The 13,130-nt window shown below is 40.8% G+C and overlaps 1 protein-coding gene across 5 annotated transcripts in view; it reads right to left on the bottom strand.

Moving 5' to 3' along the window:
• Window positions 1–71: 71 nt before the first annotated feature.
• Window positions 72–13,130, bottom strand: part of DSTYK (dual serine/threonine and tyrosine protein kinase) — a 54,459-nt gene continuing 41,400 nt past the window's right edge. For 2 of the 5 annotated variants that reach the window (XM_081299419.1, XM_081299420.1), the window contains 7 exons: window positions 12,876–13,005; window positions 12,127–12,283; window positions 11,332–11,464; window positions 9,187–9,300; window positions 7,277–7,391; window positions 4,968–5,102; window positions 72–4,578 (listed from right to left, as the gene is read on the bottom strand). In XM_081299419.1, the coding sequence (XP_081155545.1) occupies window positions 4,391–4,578; window positions 4,968–5,102; window positions 7,277–7,391; window positions 9,187–9,300; window positions 11,332–11,464; window positions 12,127–12,283; window positions 12,876–13,005 (972 nt within the window). In that variant the 3' untranslated portion in view covers window positions 72–4,390. The other 3 variants (XM_081299422.1, XM_081299421.1, XM_081299423.1) reach the window with 3 other exon arrangements.

The raw sequence follows: 13,130 nt of genomic DNA, 5'->3' as shown, positions 1-13,130 counted from the left end.
GTGGAATGGAATGCATCAGGGAGCATCCTATTCACATGGGTAGTGAAATCAAAGCCAAAGCCAAACAGATGTAAAACTAACATGTTAATATGATCTTTATTATATAGCACATCTGGTATTTGTGCATCCTAATGATTATACAGAATACTCTAAAAAACCAAACCTGACCATTCAAAATTACACTGATGAAGACCTGACCCCTAGTTGCATCTCTTAAAAATACATACATCGTGGTCGTGCTGTAACATTTAACAGTATTTGGAAAAATACTGTTAGTATGGGAAAGAAGGGAGTATAGAGACTGACGTTTGTGCCAAAGTAATTTTCTTTTGTTATTGCACTTTTATTCTACACACTTAGTATGTTACACTTTTATTTAACACTGTAATAAACATTAGTTCTTTAAAATAAACAAAAAAACATTGCATAAAGACCATAAGCTGTCCAGGCCAATTTTCTTTATGGACTCTCTGAGCAAGCTGGCCTCCCCAGGTCAGATATTCTCAACAGTCTCTGCCATCTCCTCAACTGGACTAGAAATTAACAAAGCAGATGATGTTAACAATAAAACTCTTTTAAGAACTATAGTGCTACTTAAAACCTCCAGGGGAATTTTCAAAGCAAGTGCCTCCAAATTACTCCTTTCTTACCCACTTATCACACTAGCTCTAAGCCATCCCACCCCCATCATTAGAATAAACCTCATTTTCTTTTAAAGAAAAAGTGGGTTATTTAATCCAACAAACCCAAGAATCAAGATTTGAAAACTTAAAGTAACTCCCCTTTCAGCAATGGACTTTTCCAGGACTCTTCATTCGGCTCTGATACAACCTGAACTTTGGAGGCTTCCTGATGAGCCCGACAGAATACCAAGCATGGTGTCTCCAAAGCATGGCCAGAGAGTACCTCAGTTTCCCAAAGTGCTACTGTAATCACCACTTCCCTGGGCTTCTCAGTGCTAAATAATAAGCCAAAAAAATAAAGTGTCATTTAGTGCGGTTGTCACTCCGCAGCCCTGCCATCCTGAGCCACTTCTGTCAGGAAAAAATTTTCCAAACACTCTACCTTTTCTGGTTTTTTGGTTTGTTTGTTCGTGCTGGGAACTGAGCTACACCCCCAGCCCTCCAACTTTTCTTTGGCAGCCCAAGCAAAGATACAAAACTGCATTTGGGAGTTTACAGGTACTGGTCAAAAGTTCTATCATTCCCCTAGTCCTATCTATCAGTAATGAATCCTTTCCTCCACTGTTTCCTCCAGCTTTAGTGTTAAGTTAGGAGCAGTTGCTGCGAGGCTCTATCCCCTTAAAGTTGATGGAGTCAAAATTGACTCTCTTTGGTCTGGGAACAATCAGTGCAGTCCCCTTCCTGGAGCAGTAATAGGTGGTTCAAGAACCAGGGATGCCTGTGGACACCTCTCAGAACAGCAGTTCCTAGGCAACCACGTTACTGCTAGCTCTCTAGGCACAAGGTCAGCCATCCCAGGCCCCAGGTGTCACCATCATTTCTTGCTCTCCAGGAAGCCTTTCGATCAGCAAAATGAGCAATTTTTCATTAAAAATAGCCAGGTGAACATTTTTGGGCTAGGGTAAACTGCCCTCATTCAATTCTTTAGAAGGACCGAACACAGTGAGGATAATTCTTCATGCCACTCTTCTTCCTCCCTAAGTCACAATCTCACCTTACCACTTGGGAACACAACTAACTGAAGCTGGGAGGTAAAATCTTCAGCCATACTAAGCCCTATATCATTTAAGTGCTGCACACTTCTCTGAATGCCTAGTGTTCCCCCAAGTAATATACAATACAGTACATTTCATGGCATACCATCACATTAATAATAATAATGGGTGCCAATGAGCTAAGAATTCAAAATCGGCTAACAAAGTTATAAACCAAAAGTAAAATATACACACATCATACACATATATTCCTGCACTCAGCCTGCTGAGTGTTTAAATAACGCTCCCAAATATCCATGTGGACTTTGGCTAGCCCGGGGACTTTCAGGAGTATCTTGCACCATTTCTCAGAATACTTTTTAAAAATTAACTGTAAAACAACTCCTGACTTAGCATTAGTTCCTCCCTTCCTCCCTCCCACTGGGAAAAAAAAATGTAGAGAACTTGCTAGAAAACTGGTATCAGAGCAGACTAAGCCACAGGGATAAACTGAAAAGGAACTAGGAAAATCTGACCTCCCATGTGTGTCTGGAGTATGAGCTAAGGCTCTGCAAGAATGTTAGGAATGTAGTCTCCACAATGGAAGTACAGACTTCTGATTACTTGAGGTTTAGAAGACAAAGATCTGACAACAGGAACTAACTATATAAGACTTCTTTGAAATTTCATACAGTACAGATTATAATGATTTTCACCCATGTAGAGACTACTTGCTTCTCCTTTAACTTGACACCTGGCTTCCTGTAAGTCCCATCATAGTTCCCAGAAGGCAACAAATTCATGCTGAGAATAGTGACTTGAAGTATATAGCTAAACAGGTATTCAGGTTCTGAGATAAACTGAACATTCTACCAGAACAAGGCCAGAACCAGCGAACCCAAAGACAATGGGTCCCCTTTATCATTTGCAAATAAAAAGGTCTGTAGTATGACATAAGTTTTGAAGGGATGCAGTGCTTAAGGGTTATTGTGCTCAACTGCATCATAACCAGAGTTAAAAGCGAGCTTTAATAAAAGTTACATAAAAATGTTTTAGACTCCACTTATACTCCGTAAATATGTAAGGGATGGTCATTCGGTTATAGACAAACCTAGAAAATCCCAGCAGCTAATGTAACATTCATCTTTTTAGTTTTTTTTTTTAATGTACAGAACGTCTTTGTTTATTTTTATGTGGTGCTGAGGATGGAACCCAGTGCCCATGCTAGACAAGCGCTCTGCCACTCACTGAGCTACAGCTCCAATCCTGTAACACTCATCTTACACACCTATTGGGAACCTGATTCACACACTTTGGAGATGAACACAAAGGGCCAGACCAGAGTTCTTGAGACTGAACAGATGGATGGAGGCTATTCACCTCCACAATTTCTTCATCTACTTGTGTTTCTAAATCTAATGGAACAGTTTGTTGGTGGAAGGCTTGAAGTCAAGACCTGAGATGCACCAGTGTCAAGTTGTTCCCCTTTCCTCTGACTGGAGTTGTCCATCTCTGTCTCTATGTGTACTTCATAAGAACACCACCAAAGACCACTCAGAAGGGAGCAGAGCTTCCAGCCACCAACACACTGAGCTACCACAGAGCTATTCTTCTCTTTCATCTGGTTCCTTTTTTTCTTCTAACAGATTATATCTAAAATAAGGTAAAGAAAGGACAGAAGAAACCTTGGCCTTTTAACCACTGGTCAAGCTTTAAAAATATTAGTGTGTTAGATTCAACCCCCCAAAGAGTTTCTGATTAAAGTTTTGAAAACAAGCTGGTATGCACATTTCAAACAGGCTGTATGCAGGCCGTGGCCTCCCCTCGTTGCCCCTCTCAGGTCTTACCCACAGCCTCACTTTAAGTCAGTTCTGCTCACTGAATCCTAAGTACCATGTAATCTGGAGCTTTCCCACCTTAAGATCAAAAGAAGGGAGAGGCATGGGAGGAAGACCCAAGGATAGAAGAACAGATTCTGTTCTGGAGTTAGCAGTAACTCAAAATCCAATAGCTTATGTATATACAGACATATGCACACTTTTTTCTTTTCTTTCTTTTTTGGTCTCTTAGTATTGTAATAGTGAAACCTCCCAGGAATCAGGGATGTGTAGCCCTATACATGTAAACACACTGGCACTGTGAGGAAAATATAGGTTTGTTTCTAGCTCCCTTACTGGGGTTTCTGACCATCACAACCTGAAATTCCTGGTTACAGATAGCAGGATCCAGGTATCCACAAGTTTTGTCATGTGTCCCTATGTTAACACAATCTTGACCTAAACTGAAATTTTCTAAGTGGTCCTTACCACTGGGTAGAATCAAACTATTCCTAGCTAGTGCTGAAATCATGAAAATAATACATTTTCAGTACTATTGCCACTGCAGTGTCCCACTTATTGTCTTTGAAGCATAATACAGTGAATAGACAATGGTAACAATTGCCTCCTTTAGTTCTGAGGCCAGAACATTACATTCCTCAGCCTTTATACATCTTAGACAATCTTTTTTGACAAAGGGATAGGATGGGGCATCCATGACCCGCCCAGAATGCTCAGTCATCCAACTCTCCACTGTCCAGGAGCCACCTCTGCCTAGGAAGGTCTTAAGTTGACCAGCAAGCACCAGTCTCTCAGGAGCTCCCTATAATGAAAAAAAAAAAGTCAAATTCTCCCCATGCCCAAAAGGTGAGGGGGGAAAAAAGAAACAAAGAATGGAGGAGAAAGGTCTTTGCTTTCAAGTAGAGTCATCTAGTCCTCTGTTCAGCCGCTCAGAATTTGACTTGCACAGTCGGTCCATGATACCCCGGAGCATGGGCTGGACAATGCCCAAAAGAGGCCTTTTAGAGGGGTCACCATCCCAACAGGCTTCCATCAACTGCCAGCACTCCTCATCAAACACAGGGAGACGTTCTGGGCGGGCCCCTAGAGAAAGGAGCATGGAAATCAGAAAGTCAGTGAGAGGGAGCCCAACCCAACCAGCTGGCCAGGCCAGCTGGGCCTCAGGGAACTAAAGAGTAAAAGGAGCTTTGGTTTCCACTGCAGACATCTAGGTTAGAATCTAATAGGAACAGTGAAGAAAGTCTGGAACCTACTCGACATAGGAAATTGAAGAGGAAATTTTAAAGAAAAAAAGCATTTTGAGATAGTTCAACACAATGCTTCCTGGAAGCAAAGGTTTGACTTATGTCTTCTCTGGATTCCAGGATGATCTAAATATGCATGTGTTGCTGTGGAGGAGACAGGGCCCTGCTGCAATGCCAGACTCTGCTCTCACTAAAGGAGTGGAGGCAGAGCAGTGCCTTGGCTCTTACCTTTCCGCACATTGTTCCAGAGATGGTCTTTGCTAGCACACCTCTCAAATGCCTCAGGGAGCTTGACGGAGCCTGAACAGATATACCAGAAGAGAATCCCAAAAGCGTAGACATCCACGGAATTATCATACTTTCCTACAGCAAGAAGGGATGAACACTAGTGAACCAGAGAGGGAAGACGGCACATGGCCATCCACGTGCATTAGCAGGTCTTTTTATGTTGTTTTTGTTTGTTTGTTTTTTCTGGAGCTGTTAACATCCATAGTCTTTCAAAACAGCCCTGCCAGGTAGTCAGGGCATGTTTACAATATGAACACGAAGGCACAGGGAGGCCAAAGCTAGGCACTGACAGCATACCAACACTTGAACTGGATGAAGAAAAAGGGAGGAAGGCCTTTCATTTTCATGGGGTAACTACAAAATCAATCCTAATAGGTCACATCAGGGAAATACAGGTGGGTGGGTACACTGGAACTAGAACATAATAGATTCTTTTAAGTCAGGGAGGAGTCTGGAGCCAGTGGGCAGCAGATCATTTACACCTTAAAGCAGGAGGTGTTGTGAAAAATATTTTAGAAAGATTATTCTGACAGAAATAGGGTAGACTATAATAGAAATAAAGGACTTTAAATATGAAGCAGTCAAAGTAGAATAATAGTGACAGGAATAGAAATATTTTTAAAAAGTCAGTTTAGGGAAAGAAAAATGGTGACTACTTGGTTCAGATGTGGGTAGGACTAGAGCTGTCTACCTAACTTCTAATCCTCAGATCATTACTTGATGAAGAGTTGAGAGAAGACTTGTGAACAAAATAAAAGAAATCCAAATACACTGCTAATTTCAGCTATTATCAATTCTAATGACTGACCTATAATTACCTTTCCATCTTCCTGATATAGTACAACCCTTCTCTACTCACTCCCATTCAAAAATTCAGAGTCGGGCTGGGTTGTGGCTCAGTGGCAGAGTGCTCGCCTAGCATGTACAAGGCACTGGGTTGTATCCTTTCAGCACCACATAAAAATAAATAAAGGTACTGTGTCCAATTACATCTAAAAAAATATATTTTAAAAAATTCAGTCATTTTTCAGTCATTCTTCCCTGTTCATCACTCATATCAAGTAAATAACAAAAAATCTTGTCTATTCCATCCTCTGAATTGATTTCAAATCTATCTCTTTTTGCTTCAGCATTGACACCAACCCAATCCTGGAGATAACCACCACGGAACCCTCTCATTGTTTTTGGTTCTTCTCACTCAAATCCCCTCTACCAACTCCTGCTAAGCTAATCTTTCATAAGCATCTTCTTTGTATTCTCCCCTCAGGAGCTCAGCAGCTGCCCACTCCTGCACAGCAGGCCTACCTCCTCCGCCAGAATTTCAAGCTCAGTGTATTCACTTCCAACCTTGCTTGTCACTATTTCTATCTTGTCATACTTACTTCTATTATTATTTCTATTCTACAATATTCCTTAATATTTCCCCTTCTCCAGCCTCTGGAAGTTTCTCTCCTTCATGATCCATGGTTGGACTCTAGAGTCAGAAAAGACCTAGATTCAAATCCCATATCTATTACTTTCTAGCTAAATAATTTTTGGTTGAGTTAATTCATCAATCTGGATTCAACTTTGTCCAGGAAATGAACAAAAAAATACACCAACATTATCACATAATTATGAAGATTAAAGGAACAAAATGTATAAATGCCCACACTGCTTACCTCAAAGTATATACTCAAATAAATGAGTTCCCTTTCCACATACCAACATTCCAGATCTGACTCGAGTTATACCTAAAATTTCACCTCTAACACAAACCGTCAAACATTTCAACCTTCCTCTTTCCCATCGTGGAACACCAACGGTACATCATATAGCCCTTCACTTAGTATTAAATTATATGCTGCTGGATAATGGTTCCAAATTACTTTACCTCTCTTAATATTCCTCTTTGTCAATTGCAAGTTCTTTATTGATAGAAGACAACTGCTATTATATGCTATTATATAAGAGTTATTTGATTTAGAATTTATGATCAAATAATTAAATGATTATAGCAATGATGGCATAATAACCCAGAGAGAGAGAAATCCAAAAGAATGCACTGTGACTCCCCATTTGCACTTCCCTTCCTACTTCTATACCTCTCCACTTTTCCCCTACCTGCCTTACGTTTGCCCTCCTCTGGTTTCTCCCCTGTCAGCCAGAACTGCCAGCAGTACTTGTGCATACTGCTTAGTCTGATGAGTAGCTCTCAGGATTGTAGTTCTGACCCTGCCCAAATCCACTCCCTGCCCTCCAGACCTTACCTGTGAAAAGTTCTGGGGCCATATGGATGGGTGTCCCCACAATGCTGCCTGACATCATGGCCTCTGGCTTGCAGAATCCTAAATCAGTGATCTTGGCCCGATTCTGCTTGTCCAGCTGCCAAGAAAGCAGGGGAAGAATTCACCTTGTCTCTGAGCTTGCAGGTAGTATTCAATTGTATATCCAAGTTCAAAATATGCACTTCAAAGTAGTGCTTAACAAAATCTGCCTCCACCTAGCCCATCTTCACACTCTCCTCCTCAGAGACTGTGAGCAACCTGATGGCAGGAACTGTTTCTTTCATGTTTGTATCTCTGGCACTTAGCATGGAGCCTGGCACCTATGAGAATCTTCATAAATCTTGAAAGAATGAATAAGTGAGGATCTATGGAAGAACAATGAGGAAAACATTTCAACTCCGGATTCTTCACCTGACCCCAGGACAGAAAGGTGAAGTCCTCTAGTCAGCCTAGAAGCTTCCTGACATTCCTGTATTTCCTTTTCTAAAGATCCAAGAGAGAAATCCATCAAAATGCACTGTGACTCCCATTTGGGGTGTAGCTCAGTGGCAATGCACTTGCCTAGCACACTCAAAGACCTGGGCAGATTCCCTAGCAACAACATGGTTGGGGGAGGTGGGGCAGCATGGGGGGGGGGGGAGACACTTTGGCTAATGATCAGCCTTCCTCTTAGATTTCACTTATACTTTTAGTAAGATTATTCCCTTCTCTCAAACAGCTGTCATCTTTGTACATCATTGAAGTACTACCAGAAAAACCTTAACGATACTCTAAGATATTTATAAGAGGTCTATGTTGAAAGATTTTTGGAGGGCTAGGTGTGTGTATGGCTCAGTGCCAGAGCACTTGCTAATGTGCATGAGGGCCTGGGTTTAATCCAAAGCACCACAAAACAAGATTCTTTTTCAAAAGGAGTATGTCTAAATTAAAAGAAAAAAAAAGTGGAATATGTCAAAAGTTCCTCTTACTTTCTTGCAGTCCTGGGGATTGAATCCAGGACCTTGGAACATGCTCATAGGCAAGCACTCTACTACTGAGTTACACCCCAAATCTCTAGCCCAAATTATTCTTCATAATTTAGATAACAGGACCAGTGAGTTCATGACTCTCTTACCTTTTAAGCTTTATTAATTTATCTCTGCTCTCATCCAATATCACCATAAGCAATAACAAAGGCCTATGCTCCTCAAAAATGTAAATGTCATAAAAAACAAAAAAAAAGGTAGACTGTTCTAGATTAAAGAAAACTAAATAAGCATGGCAACAAAATGTACTATATGATACTTGGACTGGATACTGGATCAAATAAACAAACAGACCATATTTGAAGCAATTGGATATATTAGGGGAAACTTTAACACTGTTAATACAGACCGCATGTTAAGTAACAACATTGTATTGATGGTAAATTTCTTGGGTGTGATGACATTTTAATTTTGTGTAAGACTGCCTTTTTATTGGGAGATACATGCTTCAGTATTTAGAAATGAAGTATTATCTGCAACTTACTTTCACAAAATTCTGTGAAAAAGTATGCCTGTTTGTGCACGTAAGTGTATACATATAAACAGTGAGAATGTGAGTGAGCGAGGAGAAATAGAGAAGAGGAATCTGGATAAAGGATATCTAGGTCTTCACTGTACCACTCTTTTAACTTTTTCTATAAGGTTAAAAATTTTTCAACAGTGTACAGGGGGAAAAACTCTATACTACTATAAGGTAGGTCTGTACTGAAACTCCTGCCTAACCTTAAATTCCAAGAAAACCATCCATCCATTATACTATTAACTCTACTTCTTTCCATCTGGATTTTTCTTAGGATCAAACTTACATTTTGTGCATCCTCCACCCACAGAAGCAGGGTGTCTTCTTGGGGACACAGCTCTACTTACCAGTACATTTTTCAGTTTGATATCACGATGGACGAGTCCCTGGCCATGCAGGAAGCGGATTCCCTCCACCACATCTAGTGCTATCTGCAAACGTGTCTCCAGGGCCAGTCCAGCCTTGGAGAAACAAAAGAACTTACTGTCACAAACAGAGAAACTCCTCAATCCAACTTGCTTGAACCAACTGAGACTTCTTTCTTTGAGGAACTAAAAGACTGACCACATCAGGACACACAAAGACAGAAAAACGAATAGAAACAAAAGGGGAAGAGGAAAGCAGTTAGGAGAGGGAAGTGGAGGAAAAGCAAGGAAGTGCAAGTTGAAAAGAACACAAAGCCAGATAAAATCCCTTGGGGGCTGCAGTTGGGCCAGCTGAATGATGCCCAGAGGTGACAAGGAGAGGTGCAACCAAATAACTAAATCCATGAACCCTGATTTTTGTTTTTGTTTGTTTGTTTGTTTTTGATACCAGGAATTGAACCAAGGGGCACTTAACCACTGGCCACATCCCTAACCCTTTTTTATATTATATTTAGAGATAGTGTGTCACTGAGTTGCTTAAGGCCTCTCTAAGTTGCTGAGGCTGGCTTTGAACTTGTGATCTTCCTGCCTCAGTCTCCCAAGCCTCTGGGATTCCAGGCACGAGCCACCATGCCTGGCCCATGAGCCCACTTTTTAAAAGTTTTTATTTGTTCTTTTTGGTTATACATGACAGTAGAATGTAATTTGACATATCATACATACATGGAGTGTAACTTCCCATGAACATATTTTGAACATTTGAACACCTCAACTGCAGGGGATTTACTTCTGCTGTTTTACAGGCCTAGTCACTGCAGATTTTGTTTAATGACTTCAAATACCACTCATATTACTTTAGTTTAGGAGCTCTTGGGTTCTGGAAAACACTGTATTATTCATCCAAAAGATCAAGTGGGGCTGCTAGTCCACAGGTACAAAAGCATCAGACGTTCTGAGCTTAACTCATCTGTAATAGAGAGGATCATTTGAAGAGTCATTTTCTTCATCCAATCAATTCGTCATGACTCCTGGGAGCATTTAAGTTGTTCTCTGCCCTAGTTCTGGAAGATTCTGTGTAAACTTGTAGAAAAGGAATCTGTAAGAAGGGACTACCTAGATATTCTGATATCTGTTTTTCTCTCCTCAGCTCGAATGTAGGGAACAAACAAAAGAAACCACTTTTTTTTTTCCTTCGGCCCAGGGGCTTGAACCCAGGGCCTTGTGCATGCCAGGCAAGCAATTCACCACTAAGCTACATTCCCAGCTCCAAAAAACCTCCCTTTTGGTGGTGGTTTTAGATGAGGGAAACTCATCTAAATTGCAATATCCAACTGAAAGTTTCATCTTCACTCAAATAAAATTCTTCAGTGTGGCATATCTCAATTCATAAAAAGATCATATGATTAAAAACAATTTTTTTTGTAGTTGTAAATGGACAGACTGCTTTTATTTATTTTTATGTGGTACTAAGGATCAAACCCAGTGCCTCACACATGTTAAGCAAGAGCTCTGCCGCTGAGCTACAGCCCCAGCCCATGATTTCTGTTCTAAACCTTATTGGGACTTGTGTTAGAATGTGTAATCTGGAGTTTTCATTGTCTAAAACAAACTTGAATTCTACAGCAATTCTTTCTTTCCAACTGCCAAAATTTTACCCATTTTGATACGCGTGACAAACTCAAACTCCACATCCTCACGAAATATTGACTGTGATTCCTTTGAAAGCTCCTGGAAGTTATATTTTTTGATATTCCCTAATGGTTCTTAATACACTGCGTTATGCATAAATATTTATTGACTAAATAAAACTGGCTTTATCCACCAAGAACAAAAAAAGAGAGAAAGGGGAACAGAGTTCCAGGAAGTTTTTCTGCTCTTCTAATTTTCATCACTACTATAAATGACAGTATTCTGGATATAAATACTGGGACCAAAAAAAAAAAAAGACTTTTTTACGTCTGAGACATTTTTAAGGATTTTGGATATAAGTGCAATAAAATCTGATAATTCCAACAATATCTTATGAAAATAGGAGGCTCTGAATAAACAGGAATAGATGAAAGGCCAATAGGAAAGTAGAGGTTCTAGTCCTCAGCTAGATAGAGATCTCTCCCCGCTTTGTCTCACCTTCAGCCCTGTGTAGAGGTCCCGGTGTAGTCGCTCCATAATGAGCAGCACAGCAATGCTGGAGCCACCTCCATAGTTGTAGTCGATGACTGAACCATGGAGATCCACCAATCGCTCATGCTTCGGCAGAGATCTGTGGGAAGAAGAGAGGTCTGGGCTACAATACTTGGGTTCTAATCTTGCATAACATGTCAAAATGTAGGAAGGAATAGCTTTAAGACCATGCTTAGTTTAGGTCCATAGGGAATGGCGCTCAGTATAGACAGAGTGCTAACAGAATAACCTTTCCACCAAGGAAAAAGAATCATGGAATCTAAAAATCAACAAGCCTTAATGACTAAGAAAGAAAGTTAAATAAACAGCTGGGCACAGTGGCTCATGCCTGTAATCTCAGCAACTCGGGAAGCTGAGGCAGGAGGATTCCATATTCAAAGACAGTCTTAGCAACTCAGTGAGACTCTATCTCAAAAAAATTAAAAAATAAAAAGGCTGGGGATGTTAGCTCAGTGGCTAAGTGCCCCTGAGTTCAATCCTCAGTACCAAAAAAAAAAAGAAAAGAAAGAAAGAAAGAAAGTTAAATGGAATGAGAAATCTAAGAATTTAAACTGGCTAGAAAAGACCAAACCAAGATAGGAAAGTCCTTAAAGAGTACCTATGGCTAGGCTAGACCCACAAACATTTTGAAACCTAGGTATGGAGAAACAGGGAGCTGGAGCTTTTGGTACAACACTTATTCCCGGTTTCTGGCCTCTTCTAGGGATCTTTCCCAGAGAGATGGATGAGACTAGGACCCACCTCATGTAGTGAAACTCCAAAGCCAGATCATTCCAGTGCTTCTCATCTGGAGGGACGACCGATTTAAGGGCACAAGGGAAGTGTCCTCCCCAGTTGTCACAAAGGTATACCACACCATACTGGCCCCGGCCCAGTTCCTGTCCCAGTTTAGGTTTACCTACATGGGACAGAGACAGAGAAAAGGAAGGAGGGAACTTACTGGGAAACCTCTGTAAGATTCTTAGATGTGGGCCTGCCTAGAGACCAGAAGTCATAATCATGCCAGGGGAAGAAATTCTAGTGTCATTCTAAAACAGTGGAAAGTAACTAAATAAACTTTGGTAATGTTATTTAAGCTATATAAATAGCAGGACCTGGGCTGGGGTTGTGACTCAGTGGTAGAGCACTTGCCTAGCACCTGTGAGGCACTGGGTTCAATCCTCAGCACCACATAAAAATAAATAATAAACAAAACAAAAATAAATAGCAGGACCAAACAGACTTCAAGAATTCAAAGTTGGGCTGGGCTTGTGGCTCAGTGGTAGAGTGTTCATCTAGCATGTGTGCAGCACTGGATTCGATCCTCAGCACCACATAAAAAAGTAAATAAGTTACAAAAAAAGGTTTTTTAAAAGAGTGAAAATTAAGAGTAAAAAAAAATTCAAAGTCACATCAATAAGTGCTTAAACAACTCCACAAGGAAGTAGCTTGAGACATTAGGATTCTCAGAGGCCAGAAACACAAAACAAAACAAAAAAACAAGGACTAACGATGCAGTAAGACGTCCTGTAAAGAACGGCTCTCCAGAGAAAGGCGGGCCAGGCGTGGGGCATGGTCTTTGCGAACCTTCAGCCACAGATCTTCAGTTTTCTCCAGCCGGCCTGAGTGGCCAGCTTCCAGCTAGGAGGGAAACAGAGAAAAGACACATAATAAAAGACACATTAAGCCCTTAGCCTCAGCTTCCTCACATGTTATACAGGAATAATAATATCTACCTCAATGGGAAACTGTGAGAATTAAAAAGC

The sequence above is a fragment of the Spermophilus citellus genome (genome assembly GCF_964194105.1).
Source record: "Spermophilus citellus genome assembly, chromosome: 6".
Taxonomy (NCBI): domain Eukaryota; kingdom Metazoa; phylum Chordata; class Mammalia; order Rodentia; family Sciuridae; genus Spermophilus; species Spermophilus citellus.
This window is presented reverse-complemented; position numbering and strand designations above follow the sequence as displayed.